General features: G+C 48.6%; 1 protein-coding gene across 3 annotated transcripts; it reads left to right on the forward strand.

Annotated features, from left to right (window-relative positions):
- On the forward strand, window positions 1–25684 carry LOC123427258. 3 transcript variants are annotated; one of them, XM_045111270.1, is made up of 6 exons: window positions 3–481; window positions 607–858; window positions 22776–22831; window positions 23563–23688; window positions 23789–23976; window positions 24437–24890. In XM_045111270.1, exons 1-4 carry the CDS (start codon window positions 259–261, stop codon window positions 23563–23565), a joined length of 534 nt encoding a protein of 177 aa, XP_044967205.1. In that variant the 5' UTR covers window positions 3–258; the 3' UTR covers window positions 23566–23688; window positions 23789–23976; window positions 24437–24890. The 3 variants fall into 3 exon arrangements, 2 of the variants coding, with proteins under 2 accessions (XP_044967197.1, XP_044967205.1); XR_006622379.1 differs by lacking the exons at window positions 3–481; window positions 607–858 and adding exons at window positions 22517–22678; window positions 25246–25684 and having other exon boundaries at window positions 24437–25126; XM_045111262.1 differs by lacking the exon at window positions 23563–23688 and having other exon boundaries at window positions 1–481.
- The last annotated feature ends 857 nt before the right edge of the window (window positions 25685–26541 follow it).

The raw sequence follows: 26541 nt of genomic DNA on the forward strand, positions 1-26541 counted from the left end.
AGAGACGTGCGTGCACGTGCAAGGCTACTAGTGTGGACAAAAAATCAAAACTCATTTGAACCGTAGGTCGGTACTAGTTTGACAATCCATCTACACCGTCCATAGCCTCATCAAGATCAACGTATTCTCCGTCCCTTCCCCCACAGCTCAGACAGTCCCGTCAGGTCCACCTCGGCCGTCCTCGCCGCAGCCGAACCCTAGCCGCCGGCGCCGCCCCCCGTCGAGCCGCGTCCTTGGGGCTCGCGTCCGCCGCCACCCATGGCGACGAAGCAGCCGCCGCCGTCCTCTTCCACATCGGGGGCCGGGGTGTCCATGAAGGACTACCTCAGGCGGTACCAGTCGGGCCGCGCCGCCGCCGGCGACCAGAAGAAGGCCAAGAAGAAGAAGAAGAGCCCCAAGCCGTCGGCCGGAGGGGTGCTCATCGTCGACGAGGACCCCGTGTGGCAGAAGCCGGTGCAGATCGAGGACGAGCTGTCGTCAGGTACGTACCTCCGCCCCCCGTCTCGATCCCAAACGCTGGTCGTGGTTCTAGTCTGATAATCCAGGATTTGCACCGGATTCGCGGTGAATTTTGACTGGAATCGGGCGTGCTATGTGTGGTTGCAGGGGACGAGAAGCCTCAGGTGAACGAGGACATCGAGGTGAAGCGGATGCGGCGCATGGAGACGATCCGCGCGGCCCGGCCCTACAACTCCATCGCTAACGACGGCAGTGGGTGGGTCACTCTGCCTGTTCCGGAGCCTGCGGGCAGTTGCTCGCCCCGCCACCGCCGCCGGAATGACACGCGGTCTCCCGAGGAAGGAGGGCCTCTCCCCTCCGCTGCGAAGGCAGCGGCGCCATCTCCTGAACAACTTGGTGGTAAGTGTTACTGTTGACTATGAACTGAAGATTGAAGTAACATTTTTTTCCCTTTCTATTGTATGGAACTGCAGTACCCATTTAAGTCCATAAGTTAGATTATATGAGGTTTAAGATCTGTTTCAGTTCATAGCCAAACATTACCACACGTTACGACGCTCCAAGCTAGGCAAGTTTAACCGAGTTGGGAATGTTTTTTTTAATAATTAGTAACATATTTGGCAAATTCCTTTTTGGAGAGCTGGCTATACAGCCATAGACTCAAGGTGTTGTAGATTCTCTTAGGGATGCTAAAGTGCACACATATTCCTTTGTCATGAAAGCTGTTTCGACATGCCACTCTTGCATTATGCTGGTTCAGAGCGGACATGACCAGATAGGCTGATGGAACGACTTCCTGCTACATTGAACCAGGCCGACCATTCGTCCACCTGCCTCACATTCATGCTGTCGTTGCGAACAAGAAGCCAACTCCGGCGGTGCGCATTCGATTTTGACCGCAAGCTGAAAGGCGGACATAAAATGGAAGACCATAAGCACTCACGAGAAAACCACCCACAATCACCACTAAAACGAAATGCTCAAACCAGAATACCCGGATGAGCAATACCATGCCATCAGGACCAGAAAAGGGTGGTGGCTACATGTAGGCCTCTACGTGCAACTCACCATTAAGCATTTTTGACATCAAGCTAAGCAAAATGAGAAATGTCAAATAGTGGTCATGTAGGCCACATGAGCAAATTTCTCATGAGTCATGACCATATTCCAGCTAAAAGCCACGGGACACACGACAAGCTTTGTAACGCTTAAGAGAACCATTACTTTTAACCTTGTGGACCACTTACAAGTGATGGGACGACCACACTGGGGAAGGGAAATGAGATACCACCTGCATGTCGCTCACGAGCATCAATCTCTTTTGCCATAACATGTTGCCGTTTCGGATGAACAACACGGCCACGATTAGAAGTCGTCCTCAGAAGAACGACTCCCGCATAACTATAGCGGTCAATAGGCGGAAGTGGGCGAGTGCGGAAGCCATAAGTAGGTTGAGCTTGAGGCGGTGAGTTGCCAACAAAAGGGCATGGTAGTTGAGGGAGATTGTGCATTAGAAGAATCCACATCAGGTACACAACCAATGTGGTAAAAAGGAGGACGAGGGGAGAAGCGTCGGGGAACGAGCGAGGTGAATTGGCCTCAGGTAACAGATGAGGTGGCGAAGTCGCATGTGTTGATGGTATGGATCTACAACAATAGTACGGGAAGACACGATGGGATGCATGGACGAGGACAATACATGAGTGATATGTGTTTCAGGAAAGATGAGGAAAGAAATATCCTCAATGGGGGAGGCTGAACGAGAGGATGTATGTGGATAGAAAGGACGAGACTCATCAAAAAACACACCCCGAGAAAGGTGCATCCGACTACCGACATGATCCTAACATCGAGCAGACTGAGCGGATGTATGTGGATAGAAAGGACGAGACTCATCAAAAAACACACCCCGAGAAAGGTGCATCCGACTACCGACATGATCCTAACATCGAGCAGACTGAGCGTTCAGTTTGATGCGTTCATGTGAGACAAGAACATAGCAAACACAACCATACAAACGAAACAGTAAGTAGTCACGAGTACGACCAAAAAGACGGTCGGTTGTAATGTCACCCTGCGGAGGAAGGCCGAATGTTGGTGAGATAAGTGGAAGTAGAAACAACCTCAACCCAAAAGTGAGGCGGAAGAGAGAAGATGATCATCAACGCACGAGTCGCCTCAAGAAACTGATGATGCTTACGCTCATCATCACTATCCTAAGCATGAGCATCAGGAAAAGAGAACTTAGCAAGTGTGCCCCGCTCGGCAAGGAATCCACGCAGCAAATGAGAGATATACTCACGTGCAGACCGTGGACAAACGACACATGTGTGTGGAAAACTGGGTATGAACCATGGCGACAAACTTCTTACCATGGATAAGGCCTCACTACAAGGACATAAAATAAATCAATTTGTGTCTGAGAGAAATCATCTTTAAAGATAATATAGTAACGACGGCTCCTTTTGAGGGAAGGGAGCTGGACCACAAACATTAGAGTGAGCAAGATTGAAAGGACGCTAAGACAGTCTTCTATGAGCATAGGGTAACTGGTGGATGTGGACCTTGGGCTAAGTCGCGTTGAGTATGAAAGTTTGTTCTAGTAGTCAATATCAATCTGAAAAAAACCTTTGAGGTTTTCAGGGACTGATGAGCGAAGTAAAGCACCCCAAATGTTTCATGTGCTATTCGAGAAGCTGTCGTGTTTTTGTGCAAATTAAGATACGATTGGTCATGTTATAGAACAATGTGGGGATGGGGTTCGTGATCCAAAGAAGTTTCGGTTTGGCAGTTTTATGATGGTTCCAACATAGATCTGGTTCTAGCCTAGAAATGAGTTAATTGCTCAACCTCGTGGTAGCACTACTTGTAGAAGAGATGACTGGGCTAGTAGGGCCTAGGTGGTGGTGGAGGGAAAAGTGGGCATATGACCCGACCCGATGTATGAGAAAAATGATTTTGACCTTGTGAATGAAAATACAGGTACTTGCAATGTCAATGCAAACAATGCTAGTTAAGGGGATTCTGGTACGTAGCCAACCCAGTGGCGGTCAAGGACCCTCCCTAGGCGTTAGGGGGAAAGGAAGTACATATCTTATAGAATACCATTAGGGCAAAACTGGGTTGAGCAACATAGCTGAGGGTTGCTCTTTGCAAGTTGAAGTGAAGAAAAGGCAGGCGATAGGGGGGGTGAGCTGCTTATGCAAGCATTTTCATCACTTCCCCATATCTCCTGTGCACTCTTCGTTCCTTGTCGATTTGGCTTGGCATCGTTGCACTATTTGCGGGTTTTGTGCCACGGACTTGATGCTGCACTCCACGTTCCCTTGTAGGGCGTCCCTGGCCTTGGCGACAGGTAGCGGCGCGCTCTTGGGCACTTTGCTTCCTTGGATAAGACGGAGACGGTGCCGACTGCCCGTGCTCTTGCTCCGCCGGTGGTGGTGCCTGAGCTTGTGGCCATGGTGGCAACCTGCATGGGAGCATGGGATGTAGGAACAAGGCAGCACACAACAATTCGTAGGCATGCAAAGGATGCTTAGTCTAACTGCCAGGCAATGGAGAGTACATAGGAAGTGTGAGGAGAGGGGTGAAAACGTTGTCGTGAGCAGACCGCCGTCGCCGTCAGCCTTTGGACCCAAAGTCGAGCAGTGAGGTGATTGTGATAGGGGAAGCGAGGAAGAGGGCACTGTGAGTAGAAAGGAATGATCTACCACAATGATGGCAAACGGTTGTGGGTAGACCCGGTGTCTACACGTGGATTTGCTAGACGGGATATGACATGACATGGTTGTTGTGTGGTCAGGTTCCATGGGATACGACATGACACAAGATATGACATGACACCGGATATAACCGACGTGTGGGTCTGTATGGTTGTCGCTGGCAGGGCACTCCACAGAGTCTGAGCTCCCTTGCATGGCTTAGTGGTGGCAAACTTCTTACCATGGATAAGGCGTCATTACAAGGACACAAAATATATCCATTTGTGTCGAGAGAAATCATCTTTAAAGATAATATAGCAACGATTGCTCCTTTCGAGGGAACGGAGCCGAACCACAAACATTAGAGTGAAGAAGATCAAAAGGACGCTGAGACAGTCTTGCTATGAGCATAGGGTAACTGGTGGATGTGGAGCTTGGGCTAAATGGCGTTGAGTATGGAAGTTTGTTCTAGTGTGAGTCAGTATCAATCTGAAAAAACCCTTTGAGGTTTTCAGGGACTGGTGAGCGAAGTAAACCACCTCGAATGTTCCGTGTGCTATTCGAGAAGCTGTCGTGTTTTTGCACAAATTAAGTATGATTGACCATGTTATAGAACAATGTGGGGATGGGATTCGTGATCCAAAGAAGTTTCGGTTTGGCAGTTTTATGATGGTTCCAACCTAGATTTGGTTCTAGCCTAGAAATGAGTTAATTGCTTAACCACGTGGTTGCACTACTTGTGGAAGGTGACTGGGCTAGTAGGCCCTGTGGTCGTGGAGGGTAAAGTGGGCATGACCCGACCCGATGTATGAGAAAAATGATTTTCACCCTGTGATGAAATACATGTACATCAATGTCAATGCAAACACTGCTAGTTAAGGGGATTCTGGTACGTGGGAACGGAGCCGAACCACAAACATTAGAGTGAAGAAGATCAAAAGGACGCTGAGACAGTCTTGCTATGAGCATAGGGTAACTGGTGGATGTGGAGCTTGGGGTAAATGGCGTTGAGTATGGAAGTTTGTTCTAGTGTGAGTCAGTATCAATCTGAAAAAACCCTTTGAGGTTTTTAGGGACTGGTGAGCGAGGTAAACCACCTCGAATGTTCCGTGTGCTATTCGAGAAGCTGTCGTGTTTTTGCACAAATTAAGTATGATTGACCATGTTATAGAACAATGTGGGGATGGGATTCGTGATCCAAAGAAGTTTCGGTTTGGCAGTTTTATGATGGTTCTAACCTAGATTTGGTTCTAGCCTAGAAATGAGTTAATTGCTCAACCACGTGGTTGCACTACTTGTGGAATGTGACTGGGCTAGTAGGCCCTGTGGTCGTGGAGGGTAAAGTGGGCATGACCCGACCCGATGTATGAGAAAAATGATTTTCACCCCGTGATGAAATACAGGTACATCAATGTCAATGCAAACACTGCTAGTTAAGGGGATTCTGGTACGTAGCCAACCCAGCGTCGGTCAAGGATCCTCCCTTTGCGCTAGGGGGAAAGGAAGTACATATCTTAGAATACCATTAGGGCAAAACTGGGTTGAGCAACATAGCCGAGGGTTGCTCTTTGCAAGTTGAAGTGAAGAAAAGGCAGACGATAGGGTGTGTGTGTCGCTTAGGCAGATGACGGGAGCTTGGGCTAAATGGCGTTGAGTATGAAAGTTTGTTCTAGTGCAAGTCAATATCAAACTGGAAACAACCTTTGAGGTTATCAGGGACTGATGAGCGAAGTGAATCACCCCAAATGTTTCATGTGCCATTCGAGAAGTTGTCGTGTTTTTGCGCAAATTAAGATATGATTAACCATGTTATAGAACAATGTCGGGATGTTGTTTGTGATCCAAAGAAGTTTCGGTTTGGCAGTTTTCTGATGGTTCCAACCTAGATGTGGTTCTAGCCTAGAAATGAGTTAATTGCTCAACCTCGTGGTAGCACTACTTGTGGAAGAGGTGGCTGGGCTAGTATGGCTTAGGTGGTCGTGGAGGGAAAAGTGGGCATGACCCGACCCGATGTATGAGAAAAATGATTTTGACCTTGTTAATGAAAATACAGGTACTTGCAATGTCAATGCAAACAATGCTAGTTAAGGGGATTCTGGTACGTAGCCAACCCAACCTAGTCAAGGACCCTCCCTAGGAGCTAGGGGAAAGGAAGTGCATGTATCTTATAGAATACCATTAGGTCAAAACTGGGTTGAGCAACATAGCTGAGGGTTGCTCTTTGCAAGTTGAAGTGAAGAAAAGGCAGACGGTAAGGTGTGTGTGTGCCGCCTATGCAAGCATTTTCTTCACTTCCCCATATCTCCTGTGCACTCTTCGTTCCTTGTCGATTTGGCTTGGCATCGTTGCACTATTTGCGGGTTTTGTGCCATGGACTTGATGCTGCACTCCGCGTTCCCTTGTATGGCGTCCCTGGCCTTGGCGACAGGTAGCGGCGTGCTCTTGGGCACTTTGCTTCCTTGGATAAGACGGAGACGGTGCCGACTGCCCGTGCTCTTGCTCCGCCAGTGGTGGTGCCTGAGCTTGTGGCCATGGTGGCAACCTGCATGGGAGCATGGGATGTAGGAAGAAGGCAACGCACAACAATTCGTTGGCATGCAAAGGATGCTTAGTCTAACTACCAGGCAATGGAGAGTACATAGGAGGTGTGAGGGGAGGGGTGAAAACGTTGCCGTGAGCGGACCGCCGCCGCGGTCAGCCTTTGGACCCAAAGTCGAGCAGTGAGGTGATTGTGATAGGGGAAGCGAGGAAGAGGGCACTGTGAGCATAAAGGAGTGATGCACCACCGTGATGTCAGACGGTTGTGGGTAGACCCGATGTATACAGATGGATTTGTTAGACGGGATGTGACATGACATGGTTGTTGTGTGGTCAGGTTCCATGGGATACGACATGACACAAGATATGACATGACACCGGATATAACCGACGTGTGGGTCTATATGGTTGTTGTTGGCGGGGCACTCCACAGAGTCTGAGCTCCCTTGCGTGGATTAGTGGTGGCAAACTTCTTACCATGGATAAGGCGTCATTACAAGGACACAAAATATATCCATTTGTGTCGAGAGAAATCATCTTTAAAGATAATATAGCAACGATTTCTCCTTTCGAGGGAACGGAGCCGAACCACAAACATTAGAGTGAAGAAGATCAAAAGGACGCTGAGACAATCTTGCTATGAGCATAGGGTAACTGGTGGATGTGGAGCTTGGGCTAAATGGCGTTGAGTATGGAAGTTTGTTCTAGTGTGAGTCAGTATCAATCTGAAAAAACCCTTTGAGGTTTTTAGGGACTGGTGAGCGAAGTAAACCACCTCGAATGTTCCGTGTGCTATTCGAGAAGCTGTCGTGTTTTTGCACAAATTAAGTATGATTGACCATGTTATAGAACAATGTGGGGATGGGATTCGTGATCCAAAGAAGTTTCGGTTTGGCAGTTTTATGATGGTTCCAACCTAGATTTGGTTCTAGCCTAGAAATGAGTTAATTGCTCAACCACGTGGTTGCACTACTTGTGGAATGTGACTGGGCTAGTAGGCCCTGTGGTCGTGGAGGGTAAAGTGGGCATGACCCGACCCGATGTATGAGAAAAATGATTTTCACCCTGTGATGAAATACAGGTACATCAATGTCAATGCAAACACTGCTAGTTAAGGGGATTCTGGTACGTAGCCAACCCGGCGTCGGTCAAGGATCCTCCCTATGCGCTAGGGGGAAAGGAAGTACATATCTTAGAATACCATTAGGGCAAAAATGGGTTGAGCAAGATAGCCGAGGGTTGCTCTTTGCAAGTTGAAGTGAAGAAAAGGCAGACGATAGGGGTGTGTGCCGCTTAGGCAGACGATGGGAGCTTGGGCTAAATGGCGCTGAGTATGAAAGTTTGTTCTAGTGCAAGTCAATATCAAACTGGAAAAAAACCTTTGAGGTTTTCAGAGGCTGATGAGCGAAGTGAAAATCACCCAAAATGTTTCGTGTGCCATTTGAGAAGTTGTCGTGTCTTTGCGCAAATTAAGATATGATTAACCATGTTATAGAACAATGTCGGGATGGGGTTCGTGATCCAAAGAAGTTTCGGTCTGGCAGTTTTCTGATGGTTCCAACATAGATGTGGTTCTAGCCTAGAAATGAGTTAATTGCTCAACCTCGTGGTAGCACTACTTGTGGAAGAGGTGGCTGGGCTAGTATGGCCTAGGTGGTCGTGGAGGGAAAAGTGGGCATGACCCGACCCGATGTATGAGAAAAATGATTTTGACCTTGTTAATGAAAATACAGGTACTTGCAATGTCAATGCAAACAATGCTAGTTAAGGGGATTCTGGTACGTAGCCAACCCAGCGGCGGTCAAGGACCCTCCCTAAGAGCTAGGGGGAAAGGAAGTACATATCTTATAGAATACCATTAGGTCAAAACTGGGTTGAGCAACATAGCTGAGGGTTGCTCTTTGCAAGTTGAAGTGAAGAAAAGGCGAACGATAGGGTGTGTGTTCCGCTTATGCAAGCATTTTCATCACTTCCCCATATCTCCTGTGCACTCTTCGTTCCTGGTCGATTTGGCTTGGCATCGTTGCACTATTTACGGGTTTTGTGCCATGGACTTGATGCCGCACTCCACGTTCCCTTGTATGGCGTCCCTGGCCTTGGCGACAGGTAGCGCCGCGCTCTTGGGCACTTTACTTCCTTGGATAAGACGGAGATGGTGTCGACTGCCCGTGCTCTTGCTCCGCCAGCGGTGGTGCCTGAGCTTGTGGCCATGGTGGCAACCTGCATGGGAGCATGGGATGTAGGAACAAGGCAACACACAACAATTCGTAGGCATGCAAAGGATGCTTAGTCTCACTGCCAGGCAATGGAGAGTACATTGGAGGTGTGAGGGGAGGGGTGAAAACGTTGTCGTGAGCGGACCGCCGCCGTCGTCAGCCTTTGGACCCAAAGTCGAGCAGCGAGGTGATTGTGATAGGGGAAGCGAGGAAGAGGGCACTATGAGCATAAAGGAATGATGCACCACCGTGATGTCGGACGGTTGTGGGTAGACCCGATGTATACAGATGGATTTGCTAGACGGGATATGACATGACATGGTTGTTGTGTGGTGAGGTTCCATGGGATACGATATGACAAGAGATATAACTGGCTTGTGGGTGTGTATGGTTGTCGCTGGCAGGGCACTCTGCTATGTGTGGTGCAACATAGTCTGAGCTCCCTTGTGTGGCTTAGTGGTGGCAAACTTCTTACCATGGATAAGGCGTCATTACAAGAACACAAAATATATCCATGTGTCGAGAGAAATCATCTTTAAAGATAATATAGCAACGATGGCTCCTTTCGAGGGAACGGAGCCGAACCACAAACATTAGAGTGAGGAAGATCAAAAGGACATTGAGACAGTCTTGCTATGAGCATAGGGTAACTGGTGGATGTGGAGCTTGGGCTAAATGGCGTTGAGTATGGAAGTTTGTTCTAGTGTGAGTTAGTGTCAATCTGAAAAATACCTTTGAGGTTTTCAGGAACTGGTGAGCGAAGTAAACCACCTCGAATATTCCGTGTGCTATTCGAGAAGCTGTCGTGTTTTTGCACAAATTAAGTATGATTGACAATGTTGTAGAACAATGTGGGGATGGGGTTCGTGATCCAAAGAAGTTTCGGTTTGGCAGTTTTATGATGGTTCCAACCTAGATTTGGTTCTAACCTAGAAATGAGTTAATTGCTCAACCACGTGGTTGCACTACTTGTGGAAGGTGACTGGGCTAGTAGGCCCTGTGGTCGTGGAGGGAAAAGTGGGCATGACTGTAACTCCCCGGACGCACCCGCCGGCGGTCGTTACTCCTGGCGGGATCTAGACTGGTCCCACATATCAATACTAGTCTTTTCTGCGCACTTTGTCCTCACTCATGCGCATCCCGAATCAACTTCCCGGTCGGTCACCAATCTTAGAACTACTCCAAGCCGTTCGAATGGGCTTCCGGAAAAGAAGGAATTCCTTATTGATATGAGTAGTCTATCATCCCTAATAAGCCAGGCTATCACAATGACCCGACCCGATGTTTGAGAAAAATGATTTTCACCCTGTGAATGGAAATACAGGTACATCAATGTCAATGCAAACACTGCTAGTTAAGGGGATTCTGGTACGTAGCCAACCCAGCGTCGGTCAAGGACCCTCCCTATGCGCTAAGGGGAAAGGAAGTACATACTTAGAATACCATTAGGGCAAAACTGGGTTGAGCAACATAGCCGAGGGTTGCTCTTTGCAAGTTGAAGTGAAGAAAAGGCAGACGATAGGGGGTGTGTGTCGCTTAGGCAGACGACGGGAGCTTGGGCTAAATGGCGTTGAGTATGAAAGTTTGTTCTAGTGCAAGTCAATATCAAACTGGAAAAAACCTTTGAGGTTTTCAGGGACTGATGAGCGAAGTGAATCACCCCAAATGTTTCATGTGCCATTCGAGAAGTTGTCGTGTTTTTGCGCAAATTAAGATATGATTAACCATGTTATAGAACAATGTCAGGATGGGGTTCGTGATCCAAAGAAGTTTCGGTTTGGCAGTTTTCTGATGGTTCCAACCTAGATGTGGTTCTAGCCTAGAAATGAGTTAATTGCTCAACCTCGTGGTAGCACTACTTGTGGAAGAGGTGGCTGGGCTAGTATGGCCTAGGTGGTCGTGGAGGGAAAAGTGGGCATGACCCGACCCGATGTATGAGAAAAATGATTTTGACCTTGTGAATGAAAATACAGGTACTTGCAATGTCAATGCAAACAATGCTAGTTAAGGGGATTCTGGTACGTAGCCAACCCAACGGCGGTCAAGGACCCTCCCTAGGAGCTAGGGGAAAGGAAGTACATATATCTTATAGAATACCATTAGGTCAAAACTGGGTTGAGCAACATAGCTGAGGGTTGCTCTTTGCAAGTTGAAGTGAAGAAAAGGCAGACGATAGGGTGTGTGTGCCGCTTATGCAAGCATTTTCTTCACTTCCCCATATCTCCTGTGCACTCTTCGTTCCTTGTCGATTTGGCTTGGCATCGTTGCACTATTTGCGGGTTTTGTGCCATGGACTTGATGCTGCACTCCGCGTTCCCTTGTATGGCGTCCCTGGCCTTGGCGACAGGTAGCGGCGTGCTCTTGGGCACTTTGCTTCCTTGGATAAGACGGAGACGGTGCCGACTGCCCGTGCTCTTGCTCCGCCAGTGGTGGTGCCTGAGCTTGTGGCCATGGTGGCAACCTGCATTGGAGCATGGGATGTAGGAACAAGGCAACGCACAACAATTCGTAGGCATGCAAAGGATGCTTAGTCTAACTACCAGGCAATGGAGAGTACATAGGAGGTGTGAGGGGAGGGGTGAAAACGTTGCCGTGAGCGGACCGCCGCCGCCGTCAGCCTTTGGACCCAAAGTCGAGCAGTGAGGTGATTGTGATAGGGGAAGCGAGGAAGAGGGCACTGTGAGCATAAAGGAATGATGCACCACCGTGATGTCAGACGGTTGTGGGTAGACCCGATGTATACAGATGGATTTGCTAGACGGGATGTGACATGACATGGTTGTTGTGTGGTCAGGTTCCATGGGATACGACATGACACAAGATATGACATGACACCGGATATAACCGACGTGTGGGTCTGTATGGTTGTCGCTGGCAGGGCACTCCACAGAGTCTGAGCTCCCTTGCGTGGCTTAGTGGTGGCAAACTTCTTACCATGGATAAGGCGTCATTACAAGGACACAAAATATATCCATTTGTGTCGAGAGAAATCATCTTTAAAGATAATATAGCAACGATGGCTCCTTTCGAGGGAACGGAGCCGAACCACAAACATTAGAGTGAAGAAGATCAAAAGGACGCTGAGACAGTCTTGCTATGAGCATAGGGTAACTGGTGGATGTGGAGCTTGGGCTAAATGGCGTTGAGTATGGAAGTTTGTTCTAGTGTGAGTCAGTATCAATCTGAAAAAACCCTTTGAGGTTTTTAGGGACTGGTGAGCGAAGTAAACCACCTCGAATGTTCCGTGTGCTATTCGAGAAGCTGTCGTGTTTTTGCACAAATTAAGTATGATTGACCATGTTATAGAACAATGTGGGGATGGGATTCATGATCCAAAGAAGTGTCGGTTTGGCAGTTTTATGATGGTTCCAACCTAGATTTGGTTCTAGCCTAGAAATGAGTTAATTGCTCAACCACGTGGTTGCACTACTTGTGGAAGGTGACTGGGCTAGTAGGCCCTGTGGTCGTGGAGGGAAAAGTGGGCATGACTGTAACGCCTCAGACACACCCGCCGGCGGTCGTTACTCCTGGCGGGATCTAGACTGGTCCCACATATCAATACTAGTCTTTTCTGCGCACTTTGTCCTCACTCATGCGCACCCGGGATCAACTTCCCGGTCGGTCACCCATCCTAGAACTACTCCAAGCCGTTTGAATGAGCCCCGGAAAAGAAGGAATTCCTTATTGATATGAGTAGTCTATCATCCCTAATAAGCCAGGCTATCACAATGACTCGACCCGATGTTTGAGAAAAATGATTTTCACCCTGTGATGAAATACAGGTACATCAATGTCAATGCAAACACTTCTAGTTAAGGGGATTCTGGTACGTAGCCAACCCAGCGTCGGTCAAGGACCCTCCCTATGCGCTAGGGGGAAAGGAAGTACATACTTAGAATACCATTAGGGCAAAACTGGGTTGAGCAACATAGCCGAGGGTTGCTCTTTGCAAGTTGAAGTGAAGAAAAGGCAGACGATAGGGGGTGTGTGTCGCTTAGGCAGACGACGGGAGCTTGGGCTAAATGGCGTTGAGTATGAAAGTTTGTTCTAGTGCAAGTCAATATCAAACTGGAAAAAACCTTTGAGGTTTTCAGGGACTGATGAGCGAAGTGAATCACCCCAAATGTTTCATGTGCCATTCGAGAAGTTGTCGTGTTTTTGCGCAAATTAAGATATGATTAACCATGTTATAGAACAATGTCAGGATGGGGTTCGTGATCCAAAGAAGTTTCGGTTTGGCAGTTTTCTGATGGTTCCAACCTAGATGTGGTTCTAGCCTAGAAATGAGTTAATTGCTCAACCTCGTGGTAGCACTACTTGTGGAAGAGGTGGCTGGGCTAGTATGGCCTAGGTGGTCGTGGAGGGAAAAGTGGGCATGACCCGACCCGATGTATGAGAAAAATGATTTTGACCTTGTGAATGAAAATACAGGTACTTGCAATGTCAATGCAAACAATGCTAGTTAAGGGGATTCTGGTACGTAGCCAACCCAACGGCGGTCAAGGACCCTCCCTAGGAGCTAGGGGAAAGGAAGTACATATATCTTATAGAATACCATTAGGTCAAAACTGGGTTGAGCAACATAGCTGAGGGTTGCTCTTTGCAAGTTGAAGTGAAGAAAAGGCAGACGATAGGGTGTGTGTGCCGCTTATGCAAGCATTTTCTTCACTTCCCCATATCTCCTGTGCACTCTTCGTTCCTTGTCGATTTGGCTTGGCATCGTTGCACTATTTGCGGGTTTTGTGCCATGGACTTGATGCTGCACTCCGCGTTCCCTTGTATGGCGTCCCTGGCCTTGGCGACAGGTAGCGGCGTGCTCTTGGGCACTTTGCTTCCTTGGATAAGACGGAGACGGTGCCGACTGCCCGTGCTTTTGCTACGCCAGTGGTGGTGCCTGAGCTTGTGGCCATGGTGGCAACCTGCATGGGAGCATGGGATGTAGGAACAAGGCAACGCACAACAATTCGTTGGCATGCAAAGGATGCTTAGTCTAACTACCAGGCAATGGAGAGTACATAGGAGGTGTGAGGGGAGGGGTGAAAACGTTGCCGTGAGCGGACCGCCGCGGTCAGCCTTTGGACCCAAAGTCGAGCAGTGAGGTGATTGTGATAGGGGAAGCGAGGAAGAGGGCACTGGGAGCATAAAGGAGTGATGCACCACCGTGATGTCAGACGGTTGTGGGTAGACCCGATGTATACAAATGGATTTGTTAGACGGGATGTGACATGACATGGTTGTTGTGTGGTCAGGTTCCATGGGATACGACATGACACAAGATAAGACATGACACCGGATATAACCGACGTGTGGGTCTATATGGTTGTTGCTGGCGGGGCACTCCACAGAGTCAGAGCTCCCTTGCGTGGCTTAGTGGTGGCAAACTTCTTACCATGGATAAGGCGTCATTACAAGGACACAAAATATATCCATTTGTGTCGAGAGAAATCATCTTTAAAGATAATATAGCAACGATTTCTCCTTTCGAGGGAACGGAGCCGAACCACAAACATTAGAGTGAAGAAGATCAAAAGGACGCTGAGACAATCTTGCTATGAGCATAGGGTAACTGGTGGATGTGGAGCTTGGGCTAAATGGCGTTGAGTATGGAAGTTTGTTCTAGTGTGAGTCAGTATCAATCTAAAAAAACCCTTTGAGGTTTTTAGGGACTGGTGAGCGAAGTAAACCACCTCGAATGTTCCGAGTGCTATTCGAGAAGCTGTCGTGTTTTTGCACAAATTAAGTATGATTGACCATGTTATAGAACAATGTGGGGATGGGATTCGTGATCCAAAGAAGTTTCGTTTTGGCAGTTTTATGATGGTTCCAACCTAGATTTGGTTCTAGCCTAGATATAAGTTAATTGCTCAACCACGTGGTTGCACTACTTGTGGAAGGTGACTGGGCTAGTAGGCCCTGTGGTCGTGGAGGGTAAAGTGGGCATGACCCGACCCGATGTATGAGAAAAATAATTTTCACCCTGTGATGAAATACAGGTACATCAATGTCAATGCAAACACTGCTAGTTAAGGGGATTCTGGTACGTAGCCAACCCAGCGTCGGTCAAGGATCCTCCCTATGCGCTAGGGGGAAAGGAAGTACATATCTTAGAATACCATTAGGGCAAAAATGGGTTGAGCAACATAGCCGAGGGTTGCTCTTTGCAAGTTGAAGTGAAGAAAAGGCAGACGATAGGGGGTGTGTGCCGCTTAGGCAGACGACGGGAGCTTGGGCTAAATGGCGCTGAGTATGAAAGTTTGTTCTAGTGCAAGTCAATATCAAACTGGAAAAAAACCTTTGAGGTTTTCAGGGGCTGATGAGCGAAGTGAAAATCACCCAAAATGTTTCGTGTGCCATTTGAGAAGTTGTCGTGTCTTTGCGCAAATTAAGATATGACTAACCATGTTATAGAACAATGTCGGGTTGGGGTTCGTGATCCAAAGAAGTTTCGGTTTGGCAGTTTCTGATGGTTCCAACCTAGATGTGGTTCTAGCCTAGAAATGAGTTAATTGCTCAACCTCGTGGTAGCACTACTTGTGGAAGAGGTGGCTGGGCTAGTATGGCCTAGGTGGTCGTGGAGGGAAAAGTGGGCATGACCCGACCCGATGTATGAGAAAAATGATTTTGACCTTGTGAATGAAAATACAGGTACTTGCAATGTCAATGCAAACAATGCTAGTTAAGGGGATTCTGGTACGTAGCCAACCCAACGGCGGTCAAGGACCCTCCCTAGGAGCTAGGGGAAAGGAAGTACATATATCTTATAGAATACCATTAGGTCAAAACTGGGTTGAGCAACATAGCTGAGGGTTGCTCTTTGCAAGTTGAAGTGAAGAAAAGGCAGATGATAGGGTGTGTGTGCCGCTTATGCAAGCATTTTCTTCACTTCCCCATATCTCCTGTGCACTCTTCGTTCCTTGTCGATTTGGCTTGGCATCGTTGCACTATTTGCGGGTTTTGTGCCATGGACTTGATGCTGCACTCCAAGTTCCCTTGCATGGCGTCCCTGGCCTTGGCGACAGGTAGCGGCGTGCTCTTGGGCACTTTGCTTCCTTGGATAAGACGGAGACGGTGCCGACTGCCCACGCTCTTGCTCTGCCAGTGGTGGTGCCTGAGCTTGTGGCCATGGTGGCAACCTGCATGGGAGCATGGGATGTAGGAACAAGGCAACACACAACAATTCGTAGGCATGCAAAGGATGCTTAGTCTAACTGCCAGGCAATGGAGAGTACATTGGAGGTGTGAGGGGAGGGGTGAAAACGTTGCCGTGAGCGGACCGCCGCCGCCGTCAGCCTTTGGACCCAAAGTCGAGCAGTGAGGTGATTGTGATAGGGGAAGCGAGGAAGAGGGCACTGTGAGCATAAAGGAATGATGCACCACCGTGATGTCAGACGGTTGTGGGTAGACCCAATGTATACAGATGGATTTGCTAGACGGGATGTGACATGACATGGTTGTTGTGTGGTGAGGTTCCATGGGATACGACATGACAAGAGATATAACCGGCTTGTGGGTGTGTATGGTTGTCGCTGGCAGGGCACTCTGCTATGTGTGGTGCAACATAGTCTGAGCTCCCTTGTGTGGCGCAACATAGTCTGAGCTCCCTTGTGTGGCTTAGTGGTGGCAAACTTCTTACCATGGATAAGGCGTCATTACAAGGACACAAAATATATCCATTTGTGTCGAGAGAAATCATCTTTGAAGATAATATAGCAACGATGACTCCTTTCGAGGGAAGGAAGCCGAACCACAAACATTAGAGTGAGGAAGATTGAAAGGACGCTGAGAAAGTCTTGCTATGAGCATAGGGTAACTGGTGGGTTGTGAGCTTGGCTAAATGGCGTTGAGTATGGAAGTTTGTTCAAGTGTGAGTCGGTATCAATCTGAAAAAAAACTTTAGGTTTTTAGGGACTGGTGAGCGAAGTAAACCACCCTGAATGTTTCGTGTGCTATTCGAGAAGCTGTCGTGTTTTTGCACAAATTAAGTATGATTGACGATGTTGTAGAACAATGTGGGGATGGGGTTCGTGATCCAAAGAAGTTTCGGTTTGGCAGTTTTATGATGGTTCCAACCTAGATGTGGTTCTAGCCTAGAAATGAGTTAATTGCTCAACCACGTGGTTGCACTACTTGTGGAAGAGGTGACTAGGCTAGTAGGGCCTAGGTGGTCGTGGAGGGAAAAGTGGGCATGACCCGACCCAATGTATGAGAAAAATGTTTTTTTACCCTGCGAATGGAAATACAGGTACATGCAATGTCAATGCAAACATTGCTAGTTAAGGGGATTCTGGTACGTAGCCAACCCAGCGTCGGTCAAGGACCGGACCCTCCGTATGCGCTAGGGGGAAAGGAAGTACATATCTTATAGAATACCATTAGGGCAAAACTGGGTTGGGCAACATAGTGGAGGGTTGGTCTTTGCAACGATAGGGGGTGTGTGCCGCTTATGCAAACATTTTCATTGCTTCCCCATATCTCCTGTGCACTCTTCATTCTGTGTCGATTTGGCTTGGCATCCTTGCACTATTTGCGGGTTTTGTCTCACAGACTTGATGCTGCACTCCACGTTCCCCTGTTGGGCGTCCTTTGCCTTGGCGACAGGTAGCAGCGCGCTCTTGGGCACTTTGCTTCCTTGCATAAGACGGAGACGGTGCTGTCTACCCGTGCTCTTGCTCCGCCAGTGGTGGTGCGTGAGCTTGTGGCCATGGTGGCAACCTGCATGGGAGCATGGGATGTAGGAACAAGTAGCGCACAACAATTCGTAGGCATGCAAAGGATGCCTAGCCGAACTGCCAGGCAATGGAGAGTACAGAGGAGGTGTGAGCTTAGGGGTGAAAACGTTGCCGGGAGCGGATCGCTGCCGCCGTCAGCCTTTGGACCCAAAGTCGAGCAGTGAGGTGATTGTGATAGGGGAAGCGAGGTAGAGGGCACTATGAGCAGAAAGGAATGATCCACCATCGTGATGGCAGACAGTTGTGGGTAGACCTGGTGTCTACATGTGGATTTGCTAGACGGGATATGACATGACATGGTTGTTGTGTGGTGAGGTGCCATGGGATAAGACATGACACGGGATATAACTAACGTGTGGGTGTGTTTGGTTGTCGCCGACAGGGCACTCTGCTATGTGTGCTGCCACATAGTCTGAGCTCCCTTGTGTGGCTTAGTGGTGGTGAAAGGCTTGCACCTATTGTTGGCGTGATGATGGCGACCTGGCACATTCTTTCCTTCATGAAGGCCTCATCGTGGTGATGTCCTTCTCCATCGTGATTGTCGGTTTGGCAAGGTTGCTTTGTGGTCAGGCTCGGTGGATGTCAGAGCGGTGGGAATGACTACAATTTCAACAATGTAACCAGCTGATATGTCCCTCTCCAATGTGACGATCCTAATCAAAACAAGAGTCAAAGTTGGGAATGACTCTACAACCAAAGTCAACAATCTAACCAATTGAAATGAGCTACATGGTAAGTCAAGGAACATGACAAGACAAAGTGCTAACATTGCCTTGATTATCAACTGGAGGGAAGTACCATCAACAGTAAAACATGAACAGGAGAACCTAGAGGGTTGAATGGAGGACAATCTGGAAGAATCATGAGTGATATGAAAACATTGGAAGAATCATGAGTCATATGAGAAGACGGTTAAGTACCATGGATCCATGGAAATGTAACCGACCGGTGTAGTCTCTCTGTACCTGAAGAATCAGTAGCAAAACCTGCAAACTGTCGAAGGAGAACCAAAACAAACATCTAGCAAACATTGAAGTCTTGTAATCTCTAGCCTGGGCAGGGGCTCAAATGAAGAGGTCGACGAAGAAGCACCGGGCGTATAGGAACCAGAAGCTAGGCGACAAAGGCGACGTGACACGCCATGGGGGGGGCAAGGGTATATGAGAGGGAGTCGATCCATCACCACCGTAGAAGTCTAGGTGGTAGACGAGACGAGCCCTATCCTCTAAGGAGACAAGCTCGCCACCATGTAGGCGCGCGAGGCATTACTTGGAGCAGCCTCAAAACCGCTCCACCCTCGGCGCTAGACACAACATGACTCGGAGGTGCCTGGAGACATCTCTCTACCACGAAGACGGAAGTGCCAAGACTCGGCACAACTGGATGACCTGTTTCTCACAGGAAGACAAAAATTGGGACAGAGCCTAGGGGATAGGGATATTTCTCCACCAAGGGTCGAAAGTCTGCACCAGATGATTTTATCTCCACCTTGTAAGGAGAGAGACATCACCAAGGAAGGTTTGAAGGAAGGAGCTTCGTAAGAGACAAGATGAGCTGGATTGATGTCAGCAGAGGAAGAAAGAGAACATCAGAAAGATCAAGGAGGATGAGAAGCTCAAGTGAGTGATACTTCATGTCTTCGAACACATATGCTTACTCCTTCTGCTGAGATTTGTGTTATGTTGTATGATGTTTGTCTTTTGTGTTCGCAGCACAGTACCCTTCATTCACTGGTAAAGGGACAAAGGCAATGTTCCAAGACAAGGAAGGTATGCACTTCACTGGTGGCTTACCGTCGTATACGGAACCCAGGCCGATGTGGCGAAGATCACCTTCCTTCAAGAGCTGCGCGACGTGCGCGCTATCTGCCCGGGACCTTGGATGCTATGCGGGGACTTCAACCTGATCTATCGCGTGGAGGACAAGAACAACCGCAACCTCAACCGCCGCATGATGGGCAAGTTTCGTCGCCTGATCGATGACCTCACGCTCAAAGAGGTGTACCTTAACGGCCGCCGTTACACGTGGTCGAACGAGCAATCGCCGCCAACGCTCGTGCGCCTCGACCGCGTCCTCTGCACCTCGGACTGGGAAGAGCTGCATGAGGAGTGCCACCTCTGCTGCCTCGCTTCCGTCATCTCCGACCATAGCCCCCTGGTACTGGACTGCTGCCCCCTGCCTCGCGCTCACCGCCGCTTCCACTTCGAGCAGTTCTGGCTCCGCCTGGATGGCTTCCAGGACGTGGTGACCATGGCTTGGAACTCCGTTACTCATGTCGATCCCTTCAAGCGCATGGTGCTGCGCCTCCAGGCCACAGCTAGAGCGCTAACTAGCTGGAGTGCTCGCTCGGTCGGAGGCGTCTGCCTCAAGCTCGCGATCGCGCGGGAGTTGATCTCCAAATTCGACAAGGCGCAAGAGGACCGGGCCCTCACCTCCGACGAGTGTTGGCTGCGCTCCCAACTGAAGATATCCTACCTCGGGCTAGCCTCGCTTGAGCGCACCATTGCCCGCCAGCGAGCACGGGTCGCCTCGCTGAAGGATGGTGACGCCAACACCTCCTTCTTCCACCGCCAGAGGACCTACCGCAGGCAGAAGAACGTGATCCACACGATCAGCGTGGACGGTCGCGCGATAGCCACGACGACATGGTGGACGCGGCCTTCATACACTTTGATGGTCTGCTTGGCACCGCCATCGACCGCGAGTGCTCGCTCCACCTTAACGAGCTCATCGAGCCCGTCGACGACCTCCTCGTCCTCGAGGAGCCGTTCTACACCGAGGAAATCTGGCACGTTGTCCAGCGACTGCCCGTGCACAAGGCGTCGGGCCCTGACGGCTTCACTGCAGAATTTCTGCACGCTTGCTGGCACACGGTGCAGCAAGACTTGGTGGATGTCTTCCAGCAGCTCTACGACATGCGCGGCCGGGGTTTTGCCCGCCTTAAGCAGGCGCTGCTCACCTTGCTCCCCAAGCGTGCCGACGCCGCCACCTTCGGGGACTTCAGGCCGATCAGCCTTATCCATCTCGTCGCCAAGGTGTTAGCTAAAGTGCTCTCACTCCGCCTTGGCCCACAGCTGGATCGCCTCATCAGCCCCCGAACCAGAATGCATTCATCCCCGGGCGCAGCCTGCATGATAACTTCGTCCTCGTCAAGCAATCTGCGCGGCTACTCCATCAGCTCAAAGCCCCGCGAGCCCTCCTCAAGCTGGACCTGACAAAGGCATTTGACTCGATCTCCTGGCCTTTTGTCTTCGAGGTGCTGCAGCGCTACGGCTTTGGTGTTCGCTTCCGAGCATGGATGGCCATCTTGCTATCTTCAGCAAGCACTAGGGTGCTGCTCAATGGCAACCCGGGCCCCCACATTTGGCACCGTCGTGGCTTCCGGCAGGGCGACCCGCTGTCCCCGCAGCTCTTCGTCCTCGCCGTCGACGTCCTCGGCCGGCTCGTCAATCGGGCCACCTCGCTGGGTATCATGCAGCAGCTCCACCCGCGGCGCACGGTGCCGGCGATCTCGCTGTACGCGGACGACGTCGTGCTGTTCTGCCATCCATCGCCGGCCGAGATCACCGCAGACAAAGGAATCTTGCACCTCTTCGGCCGCGCCTCCGGACTCCACGTCAATTTCGCCAAGAGCATGGCGACCCTCATTCGCTGCGACAAGGACGCGGCAACTGCTGCAGTTCAGTTGCTCGGCTGTCCCATCGCCGAGCTCCCGGTTACCTACCTGGGAATTCCACTCACGATCCAACGACCAACGGCGGCGCAGCTGCAGCCCCTGGTGGACAAGGTGCGGGGCCAACTGCCGTCTTGGAAGGCTTGGCTCATGAACAAGGCTGGGCGCCTCGCGATGGTGAAATCCGTCCTCTGCGCAGTCCCCATTCACCAACTGCTCGTCTTTGCACCGCCCAAGAAAACCATCAAGCAACTTGAGAAGATTGAGCACGGCTTCTTATGGGCTGGCCGCGAGGCTGCCAATGGGGGCACCTGCCATGTTAACTGGCGGTGGACTTGCCGCCCTATCGAGCTTGGAGGCCTTGGCATCCCGGACCTCGAACGCACCGGGCTGGCACTCCGCCTGCGATGGCTGTGGCTCAGCCGCACCGACCAGGACAGAGCGTGGAGTGGGCTCGACCTACAGTTTTCGGCGGATGAACGTGCCCTGTTCTTCGCCTGCACCACAATGACCCTGGGGAACGGCCTCTCGGCCCTCTTCTGGGATGACCGCTGTACAGACGGTTGATCCGTCGGCGAGATAGCGTCGCAGCTCCTCGCCTGCATCCCCACGCGCAAGAGGAAGGCGCGGACCGTCGCGGAAGGGCTCAATGCCAATGCTTGGGCTCGCGACATCGAGGGCACTCTCGGCGTCCACGAGATTGGCCAGTACATCCGCCTCTGGAACACCATCGAGCACACCATCCTGTTCAATACGCCCGACCAGCTCACCTGGAAGTGGACCGGGAATGGATCATACACTGCCAAGTCTTGCTACAAGGCTACCTTCCAGGGATCCATCCCCAGCGCCTCCTGGAAGCTCATATGGAAGTGGACCGGGAACAACCCTGGGTGCGCTTCTTCCATTGGCTTGCTGACCAGGACCGATGTTGGACCTCCGATCGCTTAGCTCGTCGCGGGCTGCAGCACCACGACCCTTGCCTCTTGTGCTGCCAGGACCCCGAGACGATGGACCACTTGCTCCTCCGCTGCCCCTTCTCCAGGCAGGTATGGCAAGACGTCATCGCCTGGCTCAGCTTGCCGTGCCCCCCCCCCCCCCCCCCCCCCCCCCCAGCTGCGTGTTCGAGGGCACCAACCCTCCGTGAACGACCTGGTTACGAGGATCAAAGACGAGGCGTCCCTCTGGACCAAGGCGGGAGGGGCTGGTCTACGCGTCATCATCCCCCAGACCTGGGTTGTGCACTAGCTATTTGTATTTTCATCACCAGTAGTGTCCCTCCTTGGAGGATTGTAACATGAACTCTTCCTTTTCAATACAAAGAAACGCAGGAATCTCACTGCACTTTCTCGAAAAAAAAGGAAGGTATGCACTGTGCATGCATGTTTTGGTTATTTTGGTGGCAGTTATCTATGTAGACATTCTAGTTTCTGCAGTAACATTGTTTTGTGACGTTTCCCAGATAAAAGGATAAATGAAGAAGTCATACAGAAGGCAAAGGGAGACGAGAAGCCAAAGGTAAATATATGCTCGTCCTCTGTTTTTTTATTAGTCATCTTTCTGTTTTATCTGGACATCTGGTTAATTATACTTTGCCACATGAAATTTCATGTATTTTTAGTAGTACAAAATATAGATTTGAGGAACTGTTTTGTGCTAATTATCTTATATCCTTATATTGTGTCACACACTTCTCTTTGACTGCAAGCACCAACATTTCTTAACTTATTTGAATAAAATGTTATCTTGGGACCATCAAAATAGAGGGTGTGCCCAGAAGAATAGGCACTACATATAAAAGGGCAATGACTGATCAGCAAAGTGAAAACTATGAAAGATAGGACTCAGTACTATAAAGATTAGAACACCATAGGCACATAGCTTGTTAATGCCAACTTTGTTCACTCTCATACAAGTTGTTACTGTTGCATAAACTAAAATCTGGTTTCCTTTTATGCCAAGTTCCCCAGTTCCCTGTACCACGTAAGCACTCTATTCATGCTATGAGCTACAGATCCGTACACATTCAGATATGACACTTGCTGGATATGAGGGAATCAGATTAGTTGAAATCATTTCACTTATTAGTGAGTTCATCGTAGTTTGGAACGAAATGCAGCAAATGATCGAATAATCATCATACCTTTTCCTCTTCCTCAGTTGTGTGGAGTCATTTCAATAGAGGATCTCTGTCTTGGATGTTGTTGCCTAAAGCTAATAAGCAATAACTGGTGTTCTTCTATTGGCAGTAAAAATATATAGAATGGGGTAAAGGGTTGGTGCGGAAACAAGCAGCTGAGGCTCGAGTGAAGCAGCTTGAAGATGAGAAGAACAACCATTTGGGCAATCGATATTAGGCACCTGCTTTGAACAATGTACTCTTTATTGTTGGTGTTGTCTGTCTTTTGTTGTCGAAATGAACATGGAGTTTTATAACTAAAAATAGTATTTAAAGTTGAGTTTGTTTACGTGTAGGGATGATCTTGAGCTGGACATCATGCTGAAGAACAGACTCGGACGGGGTGATCCTATGGCTCATCTTGTGAAGGTAGTTCCTCAAAATGCACCTCCTCACAGGTGGCTGAAACGTGGGATGGACCCTCCTCCAAACCGTTACGATATAAAACCTGGCCGTCCTTGGGATGGTGTGGAACATAGCAATGGTACGTGCCTTTCAAATTCATTCAGTTTCCTTTTCTTTCTGTTCATCAACTGCATGCCTCTTGGCCATGGCAAAAGAACCAGGTTGGCTTACATTAAAATTGAATACTTGCTTAACAACTTTAAACTGTTAGTCATGTTTCTGATACAGTTGTTGCAGTTGGTCCATTCATTTGGTTGCATATCGTGTTTGTCGTAGCCAAGATATGTTTCTCTGCATGAATTGTTCAATACCTGCTTATGGTTACAAAAGGAAATGAGAAAACCCGCTTAAGAACAGAACATGTTGCTCGCTGTAATCCTATACTAACTTGTCTGGTACTCTATGAATTCACACAACTTGTAGAGCTTTCTGTCTATCATTAGTTGGCTCAGGTTTATGTTGTGGTTCAGTCGTAATTCCCTTTGCCGCAAGGCATCTGGCAGGCATCAACCACTAAATCCGTTTCCATGTGTTTCCAGGATACGAGAAGGACATGTACAAGCTAAAGAACGATAATCAGGCCACGGAGCAAGAGGCCTATGTTTGGTCTGTCGCAGATATGTGAGTGTCGCCGCTGTTCCAAGTACATGTGTGCCTGATTTGATCATTATTACACGGCTGGATCTGTTGTTGAAGCTGTGCAATGTGCCCGAATTGAAGCGGATCCTTGTGAATGTTTCTTGTTCAAACCAATATAATGACTAGGAGTTATTTGCTTGAGTAGCCCCGTCGCTCGCTTTGGAGCGGCAGTTTTGTTGTGCATTTGTTGGATTCAGCTACCCATTCTCCTTTTGTAACATGTATGTAGGTGGATATATACGTTGAAACATTTTGGTTTGGCACAAAAGAGGGTAAGTGCAATCCTTCTGTTGTATATAAATAACTTTGTTGTCACAAAATGTGCAGTTATTATTATTATTATTGTTATTATTATTAGTGAGCAAGTCTGGAACCACCTTCTGTGAGGTTTGACTTCGGTCAGTTTTGTCTAACTGATTGTGTAACTTGCAAGCATCTTACAGGTATTATGGCGAACATTACCACCAACCCAAGTACCCAAGAGCCCACGCAACCAGTGGTGTCACAATGGTGCTTCGCAGCAACCAAATGCCAACACTTGAATTCTCAACTGAAATAAAGTGAATCCTTGATGCATTGCACACCCACAGGTCAGACTGTTAGAGTAAAGAAAATAGGCTTCACATATTTGATCATTCTCCATTCATCAGATCAAAGATATTGCAGAAAAAATAATCTAATGGAGCTGATGACGGATTCCCATTGGCAGAAGTGAAAATTGTGTTCACTCGTAAACACCTGGGAGCTCTCTTCCTTGCCGTCAGCAGCTCGACCAACCCGTGGGCAGACCACCGCACCTTTGATGACAAACATCCATCACCTGGTTGGGTCTCCTCTTCCTAAATCAGCTTGATTTTGTGAAGTTGAGACGCAGCACCTACAATTGCGTGTAAATGGAAAAAAGAGTTGATGCCCCTGTAGACCGTCGAACACCCTCGTTGATGTAAGTGAGTGATTAGGTATGGAACACACATCTCACATCTGTTGGTGCAAATGCGAGCCTTTCCTCGGAAGGCAGCCGCCTACAAACTACAAACTGAATTATTACCCACAAACGTCCTATGATTAATGGACTTGAATGCTGGTGGATTTACCTTTCAAGGTTTCAAAAGTGCCCCTTTGGTTTATAATAACTTGGTTGCAAGCTTCTCATGGGCCAAATACATCTTGAGGCTGAAATTTTGTACATTTAAAGAATCAAAACTTGGGTGGTTTACCTCGTTGGACCAATACAAAAATATCATGGCATTTTTGTCAACATACATCAGCATCCGCTTCCGTCAAGCTTAAATTTGTTCCAGGCTGATTGAATGCAGGGGGTATATGCACGCCTTCAAGGCATAGAAGAAGACCAAATAGATACACATTAAAATCAATATGAGCTGCATAACATTATGTGGAGTTGAGGTGGTTCGTACTTCAAAAGTGGTCATGTTCTTTGCTAACTGTACTACCGCAAGAAAAGGAAGAGTTAAGCAGTGTGGTTTTCTTCAAGGTTCAGCTGACTTTAATATACTCAGATTAGATTAGTTTTAAAGACATTAGCTGTCAAGTAACAGTGTAACACACTAAGTGAACAATTTCAAGTTGGGGTGCTGCTAAGATCTTAAAGCGGTAAACTATACCAGCAGATTATAGGACCTCATCCTCAATTTATGAAAGACCAGTGTGAATATGCACACAATATGATACACAAGTGGGTTAGCAAAACCAATTCAGATGTAATAAATATAACACTAACGTTTAGTGAAAAAGGAAATCAACATATAGAACTTCAATATGGGTTAAAAAAAAGAACATAAAGAACATTTTTCTTTGGATATAAGGTGGAAGCATCACTCATTTCAGCTTTAGATGAATCAAGAATCCCATCTAGTTCCTTTGTCATCAGAAATATGTGAGAATAATTAGTGAGCTGCATTTGTACAAAGAATGCTAATAGAGTTCTTGAGAAAGTATTTCTTCGTAAGAAGTAAGAACATATTCAAATATTAAGCAAAATGAG

The sequence above is a fragment of the Hordeum vulgare genome, chromosome 1H (assembly GCF_904849725.1).
Source record: "Hordeum vulgare subsp. vulgare chromosome 1H, MorexV3_pseudomolecules_assembly, whole genome shotgun sequence".
Lineage (NCBI taxonomy): Eukaryota > Viridiplantae > Streptophyta > Magnoliopsida > Poales > Poaceae > Hordeum > Hordeum vulgare.

Excerpts from the sequence above, each read along its gene's own strand:
- LOC123427258 (XM_045111262.1), top strand. The coding sequence starts at position 259 with ATGGCGACGAAGCAGCCGCCGCCGTCCTCTTCCACATCGGGGGCCGGG. Across the intron at positions 482-606 it reads CGAGGACGAGCTGTCGTCAG|GGGACGAGAAGCCTCAGGTG; the intron begins GTACGTACCTCC and ends GTGTGGTTGCAG. Across the intron at positions 859-22,775 it reads ATCTCCTGAACAACTTGGTG|ATAAAAGGATAAATGAAGAA; the intron begins GTAAGTGTTACT and ends GACGTTTCCCAG.